At 36.8% G+C, this 19,125-nt stretch overlaps 1 protein-coding gene and 1 long non-coding RNA gene across 7 annotated transcripts in view; one reads left to right on the plus strand and one right to left on the minus strand.

Moving 5' to 3' along the window:
- Positions 1–728, plus strand: part of LOC139592473 (uncharacterized) — a 30,736-nt gene extending 30,008 nt beyond the window's left edge. Inside the window, exon 5 of one of the 2 annotated variants that reach the window (XR_011680008.1) lies at positions 479–728. This is a non-coding gene — a long non-coding RNA (uncharacterized lncRNA). The remainder of the gene's footprint in view (positions 1–478) is intronic. The other variant, XR_011680007.1, reaches the window with a different exon arrangement.
- The window catches only part of SLAIN2 (SLAIN motif family member 2), a 34,436-nt gene that overhangs the window by 14,294 nt on the left and 1,017 nt on the right, over positions 1–19,125 (minus strand). For all 5 annotated transcript variants that reach the window (XM_071432432.1, XM_071432431.1, XM_071432433.1 and 2 more), the window contains exons 2-5: positions 10,191–10,339; positions 5,097–5,261; positions 3,530–3,691; positions 1,982–2,341 (exon numbers count right to left, since the gene is read on the minus strand). In XM_071432432.1, the coding sequence (XP_071288533.1) occupies positions 1,982–2,341; positions 3,530–3,691; positions 5,097–5,261; positions 10,191–10,339 (836 nt within the window). The remainder of the gene's footprint in view (positions 1–1,981; positions 2,342–3,529; positions 3,692–5,096; positions 5,262–10,190; positions 10,340–19,125) is intronic.

Genomic DNA, 19,125 nt, shown 5'->3' on the forward strand with positions numbered 1-19,125 from the left:
TAAAAGTGTATTTTGCTACATTACTTCTTCTATCACATACAAAATATGTATCTAAAGAGTAAGAATGTCTATTTCTCACCTATGGTGAAAACAGTCAAGCATATTGTGTTTTGAAATTGAAACATATCTGGATTGTGATTCTCTGGGTTTTATGGTAGTATTATCAAAGCTGAACAGACAAACCTAATTTGCAGTTTTGCACAGTTTTCAAATTATTTACCTACAAGGTTATTTGTAACAAAATGCTTGCCTGAAGAGTAAAAACAACATAGATGTTTGAGTGAATTTTTGAGACTGCCTTGTCCCATATCAGTCCATTATACAACAAATAACAGAGTCCCACTTGGTAAGGACCTCTTCATACACAGCATTATTTAAGTGTCCAGTTATGCTTCATCTTTCACATATGACTTGACTTATCTACTCAGCTAATGCTGATACGTCAGAGGCCTTCTAATATTTGTACCACTGTTCACAGAATATGAAAAGATGTCATTAAGTACTTCTCAAGTCTAATGACATTCTGTGTATCTCCAACCCATGCAGAGCTGGGTTGATGACATACTTTGGACAGAAGACTGAAGAGGCCTTGACAGGATGAGTGGCCAACCTGATTCTGCAGAGGGATGCAGGGAAGAAGTAGGTTACAATGCACAAGCACTAAAGGTGAAAACAAAACTAAGTCTTCATTGGCTGAATTATTCCAATAAATGTACTTTCTTCACTTAGCAGTTTGCATTCCTTTGTACTGCACTTGGTACATTGTTGAACCATATCAACCAAATGTCCCTCCAATCATTCTAGACAAATAATATTAAAAAAAAATGAAACAAAAGAGCAAACCTGAACCACTTTTTTTGGCTGCTGCTGTATCAATTCTGAATATCCAAGCAACACTCAACTGCACAAAAACCACTGCAAGATAACTCCTTCAAAGTGTTTCAGAAACACATGATCACATACTCTATTTTGATCCCTCTGGTATGTGGGATACTAGCTTTTGGTACCATTCCTCTCATAGGATATTTTTACTGCAGCTCATCTAGCACATATTAAGACTTTCATTTTAAGAAATTCTCGATTAAGTTACAATATAATTGTAAAGGAAAGGAATTCTCGATTAAGTTACAATATAATTGATTTGCTTTTGTGTTGCACATTTTCCTAGATACCTAAAATTTCCTCAAACCACTATTACTAGTAAGGGGAATTCTTAATATTTAAATGTACATTCTTTCTAAATTTAAAATCTTACTTGCTGGATAAAAAATACATTTGTTGAAATGGGAACCTGCTTGCAAAATTTCATCCCAGTAGAAGGAGTTTCTGCTAGATGGCTACTAGGAAAAAGTACATTCAAGAAGAAAAGTTGTATCAGGATTATATTATTTTGTTCTATGCCAATATAGTATAACTCTATTGAATTTACTCCAAACTTTATTTATTACGCAGCAGTTTTCACAGCTTTGAGATATCTAAAATATCCAACAAATGCATGAGTTAAGTACTAATATTTTTAAGACTATGTTCATGATTGAAAAGTTTCAGAGTCCTGTGCAACCAGAAGAAAGCATTCAGCTGGCTCACAGGCTACAGGCATGCATAAATCACCATGTTACTCTTATCTGACCACAGTTACTTTCCTCTGCATTTTGTTCTGTCATCTGCAAGGCCTAACTCTATTAGTAAATGAGCTTCCCTGCTTCCTTTTAGTGCATTTGCCTGCCAAATATAGACCTTGGTCACTATGAATATAACATAGTGGATAACATCTAAAATAAATATAAGCCTATCAACTCATCTGACTGTAAGGGTGCCCCAGCAGAACTTAAGCTTTGCTTGTGCTGCGTTTTCTTCAGCAATTCAGAGATCAAACCACAATGTTACACAGGCACATAATTTTAGGACTGCACACTGACAAAACTCCTTTATACAGAAACTACGCAACTACTCGTGTAATGAACTTCAAACAGTTTTTTACCTTCACTTTTGACATTACTAGTCTGCAAGTCTGTAGGATGGCCTTGAAGGGAAAGACGAGGCTGCTGCAAGCGGCTGATCATGGGCTGCGGTGACACTCTGCTGTACTCTATGCTTCGAGCAGGTGATCGGGAGCGAGGCGAGTTTCTTGGGGATTGTTTTGGTGAAGGCCAGGGAGAACTGCGAGGTGATGGTGAGAACCTGCTGACAGCAGGGTGCACTGTGTGATGTGTGCCATCCTCCTCATCTTCTAAGCTCTGTGCATCAAGCTCCTGGTCGCTGAACGTGCCTCGCCGCGTGGAATTGCAGGAGGAGCCAGAACTACGCCGAGATGCCGTGGCTGCATACTCTTGCCGCAGGCCTGGCAACAACAAGAGCATTGTTTACTTGCTTCCAGCCCACAAATGGTTCCAACTAGAGACTCTGCACACAGATATCTGCACAGTTCTCAAACTCAGATTTGGCTCACCTTAACTCCTTTTATTGGAGGCATTAAATAAATTCCAATCAGTACCAAAAAGTTATTGACCAGCTAATAATGACTTGAATCAGGTGAGCTCATTCCTTTTCCTAGTAAAGCAATCACCAGTATAGGTGTATTGTGTATGTACATGTTCATCTCCTCTCTCAGGCTGCAACTAGCAACGCAGGCTACATCATAATTTTGGTATCAAGTAACATCCTACAACAATTACAGCAACCACAGTGAAATGTCTCTTGCAATGTGTTAGTGAATCTAACCATAAAAGCAACACTAGAGAAACTGGAGGTGTTAGATCAGTGATCTCTGAAGTGTGGTGCCCACACCTCTGGGGATATACAAACCAATCCACTGGCATAAAGCAAGAAAATTCTGAACAACTGATATTTTTAAAACAGCATTTATCTTGTCTTTATCTCATACTTTTTTAAATTATATTTTTGTGTATATTTCTGTATGTTATACATTAGAGTAATACACGTCTATAGTTTATTAAAAAGTACATATATTAGGCATTTGGTTTTAGTTTTTTTCACTGGTAAGGACACACAATAAAATAGTCTCGAGACCACCTAGTTAGACATCTGAAATTATTACCACTGCAAATTCGGAGGGACAAAAATCTCAACTAAAGCTATAATTAAAGACAGACATCTATATAGGCACTTTTCTTAATAATTCTTTGCCATATTGACTTTGTATTTCAATTATTTAAATTATGATTTAAGCATTGATGTGAACAAGACTGGATTACATCAGGAAGGCACCAATCTCCTTAGAAGAATGGTGGCAAGCAGTAGTCCATTCAAACAATCATCCTTTTAGCAAATACTGTACCTTACAAAAGTCTTGTCCATTGTTCCTAAAGAAAACTTCTGCACAGCAACTTCCTTTGTTTAGCCTGGAGGCTGAAGTCCTTAACCAGCTTTCTTGGGCAAACTACATTTGTACATCCATAGTAGAAGTTATACTGCTTTTCCATGCTTACTAAACAACTACTACTGCAGTTATTAAAAAAAACCAAAACGCAACAGCGCTATTTGATTTCAGGAAAAAAACCCCACTTACTTTCTTCCTGCATTCGTGCTAAAATTTGCACATCTGTAACATCATTTAACTTGTAATTAGACCCGATAGAGTCTTCATCCATCTCCGACGCACTTAATTCACTGTCCAGAGAAGACTGTGGACTTAGTGGAGGATTTCTGTCTCCTGAAATTTTAAGATGACCTATGGAAGGAAAATAAGTAACAGGAATCGCTGTTACTAAAAAAAAATTTAAAAAAAAGGCAAGCTGCATTTCCTTTCCTAGTAAAAACCACCAGTCTGAAGAAATTGCTACTGAGACATTGATCTGACAAACCATTTGACACATTTGATTATTTTATTGCAAACCTAGGCTGAAAATGTAACTTACAAAAGCAGGTCATAGCCATTACCTTCTAAAAATGGGCAAATTTATAAAATCATTGCGATAATCTCAAAACAGACTAGTGGCAAATAATTTGGTCTATCATAGCATGTTACAACTGCTATGAAGTTTGCACAGCTCTACAAAAAAAGCAACTGGATACCTGGTTCCATCTCTGCTTTCATTCTCACCTCTGTATATACCTTGTAAAATGTCAGTTTGGATCTTTCTTAACAATAACATTTTTGCTGATCCAATGAATATTGATTCAGTTTAGAATGCTTAAAATAGACTTTATCTGAAAATACTACCTGTTTCACAAACACACCTTTGCTAAACTGTAACATGGAAAGTACAACAAGGAGAAACTCTCCCTGTTCGCTGCCTTCTGCCTTCCCATTGCCTGTTACATCTCTGTCCCTCAGGCAGACATGTCATTGTAGCACACAATGCAGAGCAGAGCTACCAAGATAAAAACTGGGTAATGGCTCTCATGCAGTGCAGGCTTCTGTAAAAGTCCAGTGAACTAGTGATAGCTGGATTGTCAATGCAACGTTTTTTCATCTTTCCTGTAAGCTAACTTAAATTATATACAATAACACAACAGCCTGACTTCAGAGTAGAGAAACGTTCCAGGCACCAATTTTTTTCATGCAAAGAAAGTGTCTACAGAGCAGAATAAAAGCAGAAAACATTGCCAGAAGTTAATGCTTACACTGATGGCTACAAAGGCTCATGGAATGCTTAATTGGAATGTATGCTTCTTCCTTATATTATATTGTTCACATCGCAGAGGTATTGCTGGATACACTGCATACCAAATGTTTCAATTAGTAAACAATAGGATAGTTGAAAAAACTTCACAACTAACCTTTGAACAGCTACTATGGAACTTACACCCCTGTCAATTACAGGGTCAGTTCCAGAAGCCACTTGGAACTCTACAGAATGATCTCAGGTGTTTTGGTCTAACTGCTAATCACATATATCAGTAATTTTTGGGTCACAGACACCCAAAGAAAACATTTTACATGTTTCTCATGCCAGAGAGTACGCAAAAATCCCTTCCTCAAAAGCTTAAAATGTGTGATGCACACATCCTACAAGATGCTGGAAAGTTCTGGAGTCTTTCTTACTCTAGTTCGATGCAAATGTTGTCTATCTGAGCATATTTGTGAAAGAAGAGGAGGAAGAAAGGAAAAGACCAGACACACAGTGCCTTACCTGAGGTACCAGGAGGTATGAGCTGTTTCACTAAAGCAGATTTCACTGGTGTTGAGGAGGGAGAGTTGAAGCCACTGCTGTAGGGGCTGCCGGTATTTGGACTGTAGGAGCTCGCGTAACTGACCGCACTGAAAGGGCTGCTGTACAAACTCTGTCTCTTGAGAGCTGCAGGAAGGAGGGGAAAAGTGATGAATTATACTGAATGAATCAATGAAAAACAAATACAATACTATATTGTGTCTTCAGTGTGATTTAATTAGTATGCAATTCAAGTAGAAAACTTCAGTCACCAGAAAGTTTTTCCACTGCTTTCTTCACCCCTAGGTATAACCATAATGTGAAAGGAGTGGCAGAAGAGGGCAAGACAAGATAGTTACAAGTGTTTTCTTTTCAGAAGTCAGATCTAAGATCACTACAGCTGATGTCTTTGAGATGTCCAGTGTAGGTGTGCTGGGAAGCAGGAAGGCAGTAGTAACTCAGTTACACTAACACACACCCCATACACAACTACATAGAAAGCAGAGCACACCAGGAAGTCATGTTCTCAGAACTCTCAGACCTGTCTGAATCACACAATACTTCAACAGTAACTCCAAGTTTGGCATCACACAACTAAGCAGTATCACCTACAAAACTTCCCTAAGCATATGCTAAAATCAAAAGCCACTAAGTAAGGCAAACGCTTCTGTATAGATTTGCGGGTACCAGAACGTACCAGACTAATTGACAATCAATGGACTATCTCCTACTGTTAAACTTCTGTTCTAATAACTTGGGATTTTTTGACCATAGGCTTCAATCTCATATGCAATATAAGATCTAAATTTGGTACTTTCCTCTGCCATTTGTTGTAAATGTTTCAATGTTGAAGAATTTTCAGATTAATTTTAAACACTGGTGAACATTAACAGTGGTGAACAGTATGATACTGAAATTCCGCTGGTTGTCGGGTATATTATTTGTTTAGTTACTTGACTATTTTGTTCAAAAGTTTACATTTTAAATGTAACAGAAAATGGAATTTCAGCTACAGAGGTAGTGGGATCCAAAAGATATTTAGACACTTTTGCTACAAATCAGTTCCTTCACTGCTGGAAGTATATTAATGCAGAAATGTATATAAGGACAAATTAAATTGCAAAATGTTAAGAAGAAAAAGCTAGAAAAGCCAACTTGATGTTATGTAAATCCAGATTAGATTTAGTTGCAGCTCACCCAGCTGCTGAAAGTAGCAATTAAAAAATATTGTGTGACATTTCTCTTAGTGAAAAGGGACTTCAATGAGTGCAGTAAGTATTAGGCTACTGATAGCAGTGGACAGGAAAAAAAAAAGGAAAAGAACCCAAATTTCCTCACTAATAATCATTGTTAATTTGACATTAGACGCCAAAACAGACTACAGTTGCATGAAATGCTGCTTTCAGCAGCCAAGCCCAGCAAAGATTCAGTTTCTCCCCTTTGCTCTTGGTCACTACATCCTCAGTTGTCCAGTGCAAACACTGGTGGGGCCGCACTATTATCTGACCTACTAAAGTAGATTTAAGTTTAAAAATATATTATTTTAACTGATTTTAACTGTATTGCATCACTTAATCAGTTTTTAAGAGTGCCCCCAAAAAAACATAACATCCAACCTAGCCAATAGCAGAATACAGAGGCAAAAGCAGCAGAAATTAAAGCTGACTTTGCAGCAAATTCCTAAAATCACATCTCATGTAAAGATCCTTTCTAAACCAGTTAATATTACCAGTGTTTTAGTTAGAATGAAAAGACAGTTAGAGATGAAGGATGAAAGGTTTATATTTCAGCTTTCACTGCAAGTCTTAAACAATATGTGTTCATTTCAGCAAGTTGTGACTTCACGAAATTCTAGCAAGTATTCATGAGGTATTTTCAGTTTATTTTGAGTGTCAGAAGGGAAAACCTCCATTTGATTACAAAGCTCAGTAAACAAAGCCAGTAATTACAACTCACTCTGATCTGGATGATTATGATGAGGCCTTTGATATCAACTTCTAGCATTCACAAAGGGAACCCCAAAGCATCTATTCCAATTGAATCTTTGTTCTCATACCAAAAAAAAAAAAATCTACTTTTCATCTCTTGCCGAAAAAGTCATTAAAAATCCCTAAGATGTAAGTCTGCACAACAGTTCTTTCTTTTGTATTTATTACACAGACAAGTAATTTAAAATATTAACCACACATTAGAAAACAATTCTACTACTGTATAGTCTTCAAAACAGGCTCTTTGTATACATCCATAATGATACAAAGTATTTGATCATACACAGGTTTTTTTTTTTTTTTGGATGAAACTTAGCAGGACTGTGCTACATGTAAAAAGTTTGCTCCTGTATGTGGTGAGACTTGATACACACAGTAGTTCTCAAGGTAGCTAATGTGAATCTTCATCAGCACAGTAGATTTTCCAAGACAAAGAAAATCTGGATTCAAATCCATTTTCTGGACCAGAATTCCTAAAGGTTTTCCAACAGGGATTTTTGTGACTCAGGAAGACATTGCTATTTTTACAAATAGAGATATGGTCTTTATTAGGAGTGTCAGACAAAACTAGCAAGACAGATAATCATTTTATAATTAAAATGATCCCAATATTAAACACTAGCTCACAAAAGATTACACATTAGCTTTCAAAACACCAGAAGGGAGGGCTGATAATCAGCAAGTTTATTTTATCTTTTTTAAAATACAGAAACAGTATGCAGCATTTAATTCCTTTTAGTTATGTTTCTGCTGAAATGGTAATGAATTTCTCTTTTGCTATAGAAAATAGGAAAAATTGAGTACAGAATATATCTAAAGTTCCCTTTAGTCTGAACACACTTCCAACACTGAGCATGACTTGCTCTGCAATGGTAAACCTGACTGCTGACAAGGCATTGTGCATCAGTAACTGCTAGCAGTAGCATGGAGCTGAGAGCTCCATGTTATTCTTCCCTCCTTGATTGTCATGCAATGAAAAATATGATGGAAGAAGAAAATAAGATATACAAGAGGGCATTTGAGACTGAAAAAGAGGAAAAAGATATTAAGTCTGATATTAGATAGACCTAACATAGACCTAAGATATTAGAAAGACCTAACAACAGGAACTAACAATGTAAAAAGAGTAAATGCAAAAGAAGAATAAGAGAGTCAATGCAAAAGAAGCATCAGCAAAGATTCAGGGAAGAAAGTTACAGATGTTGAAAAGCCTTTTCCATGGAGACTGGAACCAGAATCTATGAACTGAACCAGTAGCTAGTAACAGTTTAAGTGATGGGTCCATGAGGTACAAGTACTATGCAAAATGCAAGTTACACGACACTCCTGAAGTTTAGAATAGGAAATACACACAAAGTTACAAGAAACACTACTTGTCTTCTCCAGTGGAACTCCCTGCTACCCTTATTCTTAAAGGAGGCTGGTTGCTCTGAAAAATAATTTTCTGTTTTGTTGAAAATTCATTTTTACATGCAATCTGCTCCAAGCAGCATGTGCCCCATTAGTATTTCCACCAATTATTATTACAAATTGTGTTATTCTTACAAGTATCACTGCCAGAAGCAGATTCACAGATCTAGGGGAAAACAAAAAAAATAGAAAATACATCATTGGAATGTTAAAACTTTCAAATATATCTATTTCACAGAGAAGTTTCCTGCCATTCTGCTTCAGCTGTGAATTTTTAAAGATACCCTGTGGGTAGCAGAATTAGTGGTATTTCCGGAAGACTTCTACTTAATTCTGAAAGAAGTTAAACCACAAACAGAATTATGTCAATCAACTGCTATCCATTCATAAATACTCAGTAGTATTCAGATTCCCAAACCTGTATCATCCTTCATAAATCCCTGTGATGTGGGTGCTTTTTGTTGTTCACAATCTCCGTCTTTGCCTGTATCTAAGTCATATATCATGTTAACTGTTGAGGTAAATTTTTAATAGACAATTGTCCAGGCAGCATAAAAAAGCACAAGAAATAGGGAAATATGTAGGGTGACTCGTACTGAAGACACTTCCACTACTATGCCCATGATTTTCCTAAGAATAAAGAATGGATTCAAATTTTATTAAGAACAGTTTTAGTACAAACCAGAATAAAGACTGAATTGCTCCAAAAAACAATACAAGGACAGGAAAGAAGTTACAGCCAAATAAATTCAGCACGAAGTTTACATATAACCATGGAAAGGAGGTGGCTGCTGGAACCACTCCTGGAACTGTGTGTTTATACACTCTTAGCTCAAGTCCAACTATTCTGCTAATTCATGAAGCTAAAAGTTTAACATGTAGCAGCAGCAGACTACAAAAAGAGGCAACAGGAGGAGACTAGCTATTAATAACAAGAAAGTAAGTTTTCTCAGCATAATTTAAAAAAAATAGGTTCCAACAAAGAAACAAAACAAAGCAAGAAACCAGTGGACAGAAAATTCTAACCAGACCTTCAGCATTTTGCTGCTGGTTTGACATAAAAAAGTCTGGTAATAGAAGGATGGAGAATGCAGACTTTCATTCTCACAGGGTCAAACACTCTCCAGTTTTGAATAGGAGCAACTAATTAGTATTAAGGAAGAATCAAACTCTGGATTTTTTTAAAATTTGATGTAACTAGATCTCAAGTTACTGGGGATGTGAGGAGAAGAAATCATTATCATCTCCCAAAAGTATTCAAAAACATAACCCTCCATTTCTTTAGATGAAGTAAAATAGATAATCTAGCAGAAAATCAAGTTTCATGCTAACATACTGACAAACACCTAACAATTATGATATCTTAATACAGGCTTCTATTTAAAAAAAAAAAAAAGATGAGAAAACTTTTTGAGTTAAAACCATTGGCTTTTCCTGAAAACATCAGACCAAACTATGCAGGTATTAAAAAACTCTGAAATCATGACTCATGATCTAATGCCTTTTTTAATTTCATTCATATGAGTAAAATGAGTAGAATTGATGACTTTATAAACCAAAATGACAGCTTTAGACACAAGTAATTGATAGATGTTTTATCTCACAACCATTAGCTAATTTTGATGCTGTTTCAGGATAAATACATACAACCCAGTGGTTTCAGTGTGCACAAACTCACCTGACATTGTTTGTTCCAGCTTGTGGATCAGTGACTTCTTAGCACATTCAACATCAGGACTTGGGTAATCCAATACCTGTCTGCACCAAACTAATGGACTGACACTTTTTTGCAGTGGATTTTTTTTCTTCTTTGGAGATGTATATAACCTGGAAAAGAGAGAAAAAAAAAATTATGAGGACAGACAAAATGAGCATAAGATCAGACATGCAACAGAACACCACAGAGTATGCTATTTCTGTTTTTATACTCCATCTACACTATAGTACAATCCCAAAAGATAAAGAAAACTCAGATTTGACCCTAAAATTAACTATTTTGGATAGAGTATAACAGCGATAACATATGGCTACCAAGGATTTCAGACACATTATGGACAATTTCACTGTCCATAATATACATAAACATACAAATGAGGATTAATCTTTTCAGATTCACCTGAAAGAAATAAAACACTATGCAATAGAAAACTCTTGTTTTCCAAAGCAAAGGAAGCAATAAGCATCTTAATAGCCAAGGAGCAGTGCTAAAGTACACAAAACACAACTACTGTTTCAGTAGCCTTGAACAATAAACAATTTATTTTTTTTATTATTTCTATCCTAGCACCTGATCTTTTCATTCTCTTTGAACATAGAACAAAGAAACTATCTCTGTCCTAAGGAGGTATACAGTCAAGCATTAGCAACAAGGAAAAAGAGATAATGCACACAGGAGAGTGGAGAGAAACAACGAGATCATATTGCTTTGCCAGATATACTGAAACCTTTGTCTGTCTGCATCTCCACTCGCTTATTTTAACATCAACATTCCATGACTGAAGAAAGTAGTAGTCCAGTTTAAAAACTCTAGAAATATAACTGAAAACTTCTCCTCCCTCAAGAAACAGATCAAAAGAAAAGTCATAACCAATCACACACTCACAACAGGGAACTTTAAGCCTTACTTTGAATTAGAACCAAACTTGGAAATGTGGTTCAGCAAAAGACAAAAATGAATTGCAAGACATAACTCTTAACTAGAGATAATGCATGTGTAGAATCAGCTAAACAAGTGTTTCTTTTAGGGTAATGACAGACTTCATATTCCAAGTGAATATGACTGTATGCCACACAGCGTCACTTAGGAACATCTGACAGTCTAATCAGACAAGTTTCTGTACAAAATACACAGTAAAAGTTGTTCTCTTTATGCAAATGACATTAGCAACACAGAAGTTATTTCCTACAACTTTCTCTCTACAAGATTATCTCATCTCTCCTCTGTAATTCTAGAACTTGAACTGTTTGTGTTATAATAGCTTTTAGAGATTTTTTGTAATTACTACCATTAAGTTCACTTCTTACAAAAGCTTATGTTTATAAAACCACCACTCACTGATCTTTATTAAGAACGAGCTCCAAAACACTCTTCCCTCTAACACTGAAATTAGCAAGCTATGCTTGCAGATCCAGGCAAGAAAATATTTATCAGCTGCCAGGTTTTAAAATAAAAATGAAGCTGTTTGTAACAATCCAAATAAGTCACTGCCACTTACTGTAGTTCAAGGGGTTTATGCTTTGGCCAATATCATGCTGTCTGTCATAACTACTTTTGTAGAAATGCCTGCAATTGAGCACTCAGCCCAAAAGAAAAGCTAAAAGCTCTTCATGTATTTATAGCCCTGAAGATCCTTGAAAAGGATCACAAGAGTCACTCAATTTTCACAGTTGTGTAAACAATTACACCACTTTCTGTAATTTTTAGGACATCTCCATACCATTAAAAGTAATGTTTAACATTTACTATCTCTCTAGCATTTTGAATTTACTGTCTTTAATACTTACCTGTACTCCTTTCTGTCCTAAGGTATGTTTATAGAATACAAAGAAGTGTCAGAGGCAACAAGGCCAGACTCACTCCTGGTGCTCTGGATAGCTGGCATGCCTTGCTGTGTTTGAGAAGTTCCATGCACATTCAGTTTACAGTAGCAGCCAGTATAAAAGGCAAGAAATTAAAATGCATGTCCTCTTTGAGGACTGGTCTAATCAAAACTCTACCTGATATTTTAAGCTTCAACACATTCTTTTCAGGAATTCCCAATTGTTCCATAAGTACTTTATTTACTGAAGCAATCCAGGCTCACACAGCTCCCTCCCTCTTCTCCACCTCCCTTTCTAACCAGTATATATTGCATATTCCCCCCACCTCTTCCAACTCCTTTATCAACCTTTGTTTCATAACTTGGACTTCAAGGAAAGACAGAACTTGACAACATACATATTTCATGCAACTCCAACACACACATGTATACTGATGCAGTGACCAAGCAGCTCTTTCAGGGCAGTTTCTTGCACATCATGCAATTATCAAGTCTCACTATAAAGCAGTGATCTTAATATTCCACCTGACAAAGAACAGCCAGTCTCAAGTCTTGAGACTGACTTAATTCTACTTGCTTTGCCTAACTTGGATTTTACAAAAACCAAAAGGACCAAGGGCAAGGCTAAGAATCAGAGTGATGCCTGTATTACTTCCTCTTTGCCCAACGTCAGAAAAAGAACAGATACATCAAGCACATATAAGTAACTTCACACAGCTAAGTGGTTTTCCTGGTCAAACTGTTTGATCCAAATGATATAGGTCCTCTTTAGCTGAAGAACCTTCCAGAAGAGATCCCATTTGTACCTGTCAATGTATTCTACAGCAACACAACAGCACTGACTGGCAGTACAGCAACTTCAAGACAGAAGATTATCAGAATGACTTCATACATCTTTACCCACTGTAAATCAACTCTCTCAAAACAGGAAGTTAAAAATTATTGACGAAGCTGACAACTTACAGTTGCCATCCATACTACAAATGTTAACACACCAGAAATATATACTCCAATCTCTCCTCAACAGAGTAAAGACTCCACAACTCAGTGACATAAGGTAAAGCAGAACAAAATGGTATATTAAGAGGAGCTCAGGAGCTTTGATCTACTTTGAAACAACACTAAGGAGACCAGACACTATGACTCTGCTGCAGCCATTAATATTTCCTTCCTTTGGCTCTTACAAGTCAACCACACCAGAGCAGCACCAACCCAAGGCTGAAAGCAGCCAGGGGCTCTACTGATTAGTTCCAGGAAGATGCAGACAGAAAAGGGCAGAGCTTTTGCAGGAAGACTGCTGTGACTACAAGCAAATATGATGTCAGCCAAATGGAGCAAGATGCAGCATGTTGCACTGGGACACAGATGAGTCAGAAAAGGCTTTGAAGAAAGAGGACACACCACTGCAGCAGGAGTGGAATATCTGCCTACAGATTACCTCACCTGAGGAACACCTCCCAGTGCATTAAAATACAAGAGGCTAGTTGCCACAGGCATGAAACAAGAAGCCAAAATTCTCACTGGGAAAAAAGGAAGTGTCCTTTTGTATCAAAATCCTTCCACTGCTCAGTATAAGAGTGAGGGAAAACATGCAGATGAACATGAAGTCACAAATCTGAATTAGAAAGAAGAGGCAAGTGGAAGGAATCTGAAGTTAGAGCTCATTTATTTTAGTTACACTAGGTTTAAGCAAAAACTGGAAGTTACAATAAAGGAAATTAAATGGGAGCACACAAAACATGATGCGTGCAAAAGCAAGATTAAAAACCTGAAGACATGATGAGGAGAAAAAACTGAAATCCAAGGATAAATCAATAAGAAATGCCCCTAAAATACAAGAAAGAAACTTCACAGTGAAAAGCTAATGAAAACATATAAATCAGGAGACAATAATACTGGACAGTCTTGGAAACAGATAATTTAGAACACAACAGTGTCAATCTAAGCTATTTTAAGACAATTTAAAAGTTTTAAGAAATCCTATCTGAAGTGGCTTAAGCACGTTAAAATTTAAGACAGATTTTGAATGGACAGGTAGAGATCTGAAAAGCATCTCTGTTTGAAAGAAAAATCAAAAAATTAAGTGACATCCCTGCACTTATGTGGCCCACAGATCTCCTTTCCTTCTCCTCACCCCACAAAATTCCTGTGCCACAGCTGTGGCTGACTAAGATACACATTGCTTAGCCTGCAATTATTCGTTTTCAGCTCTACTTCACAGAATACTTCTAGTTCCGAGAGATTGCACAAACTACAGCAAACTCCAGCCTATGAATATAAACTGCAGAATGTGAATACTACAAAAAGCCTTTGACAGTCTCATTAAACCTTCACATTACAGTGGTACACCTCAGTTACATAATGAAATTTTTAAGTAGAATTAAGAATATCCAAGAGGTTGCAAAGTGAAATTTGAAACACAACTACCTTTCTGTGCCCAACAATTAAAGCTAGTTAGCTGTGCCCTGGCTAGTTGCTGGAAATTACTGCCATTATTCATTTCCTCATCCAGAAGAACATGTTTGTGTCGGAAAAGGATCTTGGGAAATGGGCCATCAAAACCACCATCATGTACCTTCTCTAGAATTATCACACAAATTGTACAACTGTCCACTATTTGAGAAGCTTTTCATAAGAAATTTGTTAGTGCATCTGTGCTTAAACATAGCATTGTTCATATTTACACTGAAGAGAAAAAAGTTGAGAAGTTCTGTGTCCTAATAAATGTGTTCCAAAATAAAATTCCGTTTCATGACTATGCCTGAGAGCTCTATCAACAACTACAAGCAGTAGAAATGTGAACCATGCCTAAACAAGACATGATTATGTAGTAAATTTCAGGAATATCATTAGGACAGTAAAGGAAACCCATATCAAAGATTTCATTATATCTAAATATCAAGCATGTTTAAAAGCTGTAATTATAACAAAAATGGTCAGAAATTGAAATAGTTCTTTCTCAGGATTCTTCCTCCAGTCCTCAAATATCTGTTTCACAACAAATATGGATATCTCAAAGACAATAATCAAACTGAATATTATTTAATGTTACCAGTTGTTTTTCATTATAACACTGATGACTTCCATAACTCTTGCTTTTCCTACATGCTTCTTTTCATATTATCTTCCTAGTTTGTGAAGATGTTATCTGAATTTGGTTAAACCCCAACAACTTTAAATCAAATTGACTTTTTATGTGCCACAAAATGAAAAACCGCAACTTCTCTTTTACTTACACCATGGAACAGAAATTGATTAGAATCTGTCCTGCTTCCAAAGGGCCCAAACCACATTAATACAATAAAATTTAACAGTTAAACAGGAAATGCTGCAATGCAATTTCAGCAATGGGGTTTCATTCAGGTGGAGCTCTAGCCTAAAATAGTCAAAGTATACTTTACCAGCTCACTATGGCAAACCAGGATTCCAAAACAATGCTGGTGCTCAAGGGACATCCAGCAATATGAGACAGAAGAATCATTACAGACGACAATCGTGTATCTCACACGGGCCCTTGGCCAACTACCGCTAATGGATGGCTAGAACGGAAACTTGCACTGTTATCAACAGGTGCAAATTAGAAATAGCTGCTGAAGAGTGTGAGTATAATAGTAAAAGTATGTGCCTTCCATTTTAACTAGTCAGGATACACAACCAGTCTGAGCTCTTAAAAAACACTGAAACTATTACTTTTAGCTATTCAGTAAGTAAAAAAAAAACCACCAATAATTTAATTTTAAATACATAATAACTGCCTTTTGTTTGTAAATGAGGTCAGTCAACTGTAAGCTATTTTAACCCTACCAAGGAGACTTGATGCTGATATGAAAGCATGGGTGCTAGCTTTTATAGCACTGTCATTTAAAGAGGAACAACTGTTCTGAAGTTTGCTGAGCAATTACATGTACAAAATAGATACACAGCAAGCTCTATACTCTTATGCACGTGCTGCAAGTAAATTTTGAAGAAAAGTACAGCATGCTTTGCTCACATTTAAAACAAAGCTTCTCAGAGAGCTCAGTTTGGGACCGTGCAACAAGTTACCACAAAGGAAGTTACAGTGGGTTCCCAGCACAGTAACTCATCTAGAGTAATTGCCCACGTGTGCACACTTATCCTGCAATAAACTCAAGACCCAATAAACTCTTTTTAAAAGCAGCATGGCAAGCCACCCTGCACACTGTTATCCAGGTAACACATCCACACCCAACCTTACCCAGCAAGTCAGGCAAGGAGGTGCACACCACTTCTCTGAAGATTTCTCCACTCTGGTCACCTCTTCCGCCCTACTGTCTTTTCAATTAATTAGTAAGAAAAGACCTGTTCAGACTGAACTTGAAAAAAATTAAATTTGATGCAATCTGGTTCAAGAACAGCTAAATAGGAACACCCATAGAGTAGATTACGAAAGTTGCTGATAACTGGAGGAAATAATCAGCAGGCCTAAAGCAAAGTCTCCAAGGGTCTGTGTAGAGCTCAGTACAGTGTGCAAGTACAGATGTGCCAATCTGCAACCTTCAGGACCTTATCAGGAAGAAAGTTTCAGCACATTAAACAACTTTCAGAAGCATATAGACAAGAAACTCAATCTAAATTCACTAAAATATTTTTAATAATTTACCACATAATTTGAAGATTGTCTGATGCAAAAATGTTTAAAACGTGAAGTGAATTTGGATTTAAATAACCTCAGAGAAGAAAAACAATCAAGCAAAAATATAAACAATCCCAAAATTCACTAATACTGTATGGATGTTTTAATAGCTAATGCTGCTATTAAAACAGCAGTGTCAAAGTTCCTTTGCTTGTTTGATAGCTACAGCAGAGAAGTGAAAAAGTAAGGAGAAGGTGCACTTACCTAAATGCATTTTAAAAGCTAAAAATAAGTTGATCAACTCTACAATGTAGATTTAAAGAAACATGTCACATTCTAGTATCAATTTCAATCACAGTATCAGGTGTTCTGTCTTAAATTCACAGCCACTAATCTCATGTAGGCATTAAATGTAAAACAATTTTAACAATTAAGAAAAACATTTATTCTGCCATGACAAAACTGCAGACAATTTCATAATAGGGTATGAAAATGTCTGTATTACACAAAACAGAAAAGAACAGTGATAACCAGCACCCTTGAACACCTATTACTGCCCACAGCAAGGTCCTTTTGAAATCAAAAGTGAAGACAAATCTTAACTTCTATGTGTAGACAAGCAAAACAGGCAAGATGAATCAATTTTTTATGAACAAACGATGATTTAAATTTAGTTTGTTTCCACAAGAGGTGTCCTCAGCTGCTAAGAAGTATTTGATTTTGAAAGTGTATAATCCCATATTTTAAACAGGACTTTGGGTTAAGCATTAGTGATCCAATCCATTTGAACCTCAAAGAGTTCATATGATACTTAAATTTCATTGAATACATTCACCCTTACAGTTGATTAAATTATTTTATGAATGACCTTCCATAGCCAAGGCCTTAGGAGGAGGATCTTTATGAAACAGTTTAAGGGAAATCCACTTATTCACAGCAACCCCTCCTAAAAGAAACAGGCTTGTTTCTTTTAGATTACTCCATTAGCCCTCTGAAAATGTCAAACTTCATTAAGAGCAAAAACCTCCATTAATCAAATGCATAAATACAAAGGCATCTTACCTTCATAGGAAAATAAAAGGGGTTGGACTATTTAGTGTTTCAACAGTTGAATTAGAAGTTGTTTAGAAATTCCAAGAGCTTGATTTCCATTTTTATTAAGCACTTTGGAACAAAAAAATCATCATTCTAGCCAAACTATGTTTATCATTAATTGCATATTAAACAACAGCAGGAAAACACTTTTTTTAAACAACCACATATCCATATTTTGTGATATGTGTGACAATTCGTAAATTTTTACAATTGCTTCTTTTGTTTCATGCATTTGTGTCTCACTCAGTGTCCTATGCCTGAGACTGAAAATTAGTAGCTAAAACAATTCAGCATTATAGTTGCCAAAATATTAGTAAAGGAATCAAGATGTGCAAAAGACTGCCTATAAGTTTTGCTGCCTTTTGAGCACCAGAACTTGCACAGCAACATGACGGTGCCACAATAATTGGCAGCCAAACACCTGACACCAGCAAGGGCAGTGCTCAGTGAACCATGTGGCTGCCCCGTGAGTGCCCAGAACTGTGTCAACAAAAACACAGCACTAATGCCACCACTGTCACCATACACTCTGTCGGGACATTCACTTTCACTTAAGAGACTCATTATGTTACCCATGATTTAGAATTAATGTATAAAACAGTAAGATCTATTGTCACTAGAATTCACGACATTTACAGATTCGGCCATGCCACTCCAAACTTGCAGGGCAAATTTACCAGATTCTATTTCCATCAAGGGCTGTAGGCCCTTGTAGGTTACCAGGCATACAGTGAGAAATAAGAGTAGCTGCCTTGCACAGACTCATCTTCTGAGAGATGATGCCTTGTGTTAATTTAGTGTTGGATGAGAATAAACTTATGCTCTCATACTTCTCCAGTGGATCGGGCTGAATGTCAGGCAAATGATTTCTCCAAGGAAGCGCACACGCTGTCTCCTCCCTGAGCAACTAAAACATTGCTCATGCATGGAGTCATTCCAGCATTTTTAAAGGCGTTCCTAACTCTGCAAGACATGTTTGTTTGTTTTGTAAATTTGTCTGCATGTTTGCTTCCAGAGACCTTCGTAGATGGACCCACAATCAGTTCTGTTGCAAGACAGTTTGCATGCCTGTTTAAACAAAAGTTTACACTTTTTGTCATGCTTCCCTTGCATTTCTCTGTTGACATGCTGCTGACACGGTGCTCCTCCCCACTATTTCTCCTGCAGCTCTGAGGCTGCCCCTCAACAACTGTCACAGGAAACTTCAAACCGACAGCTGGAGACAGTGTCATGTTTGGAGAGAGCCAAGTCTTCTTGATTCTCAGTGGAAGCTCAATCAAGTGTTAATAATGACAAGGCACACAGCCACCTGCAGCTGTTTCTGCTGGAGCAGCAGGGTAAGCAGTCCATTTATAACGAGGAACCACCTAAGGGAAACCGTGATC

Source organism: Agelaius tricolor, unplaced genomic scaffold, assembly GCF_023055355.1.
Source record: "Agelaius tricolor isolate 1412-34295 unplaced genomic scaffold, bAgeTri1.0.p SCAF_8, whole genome shotgun sequence".
NCBI lineage: Eukaryota > Metazoa > Chordata > Aves > Passeriformes > Icteridae > Agelaius > Agelaius tricolor.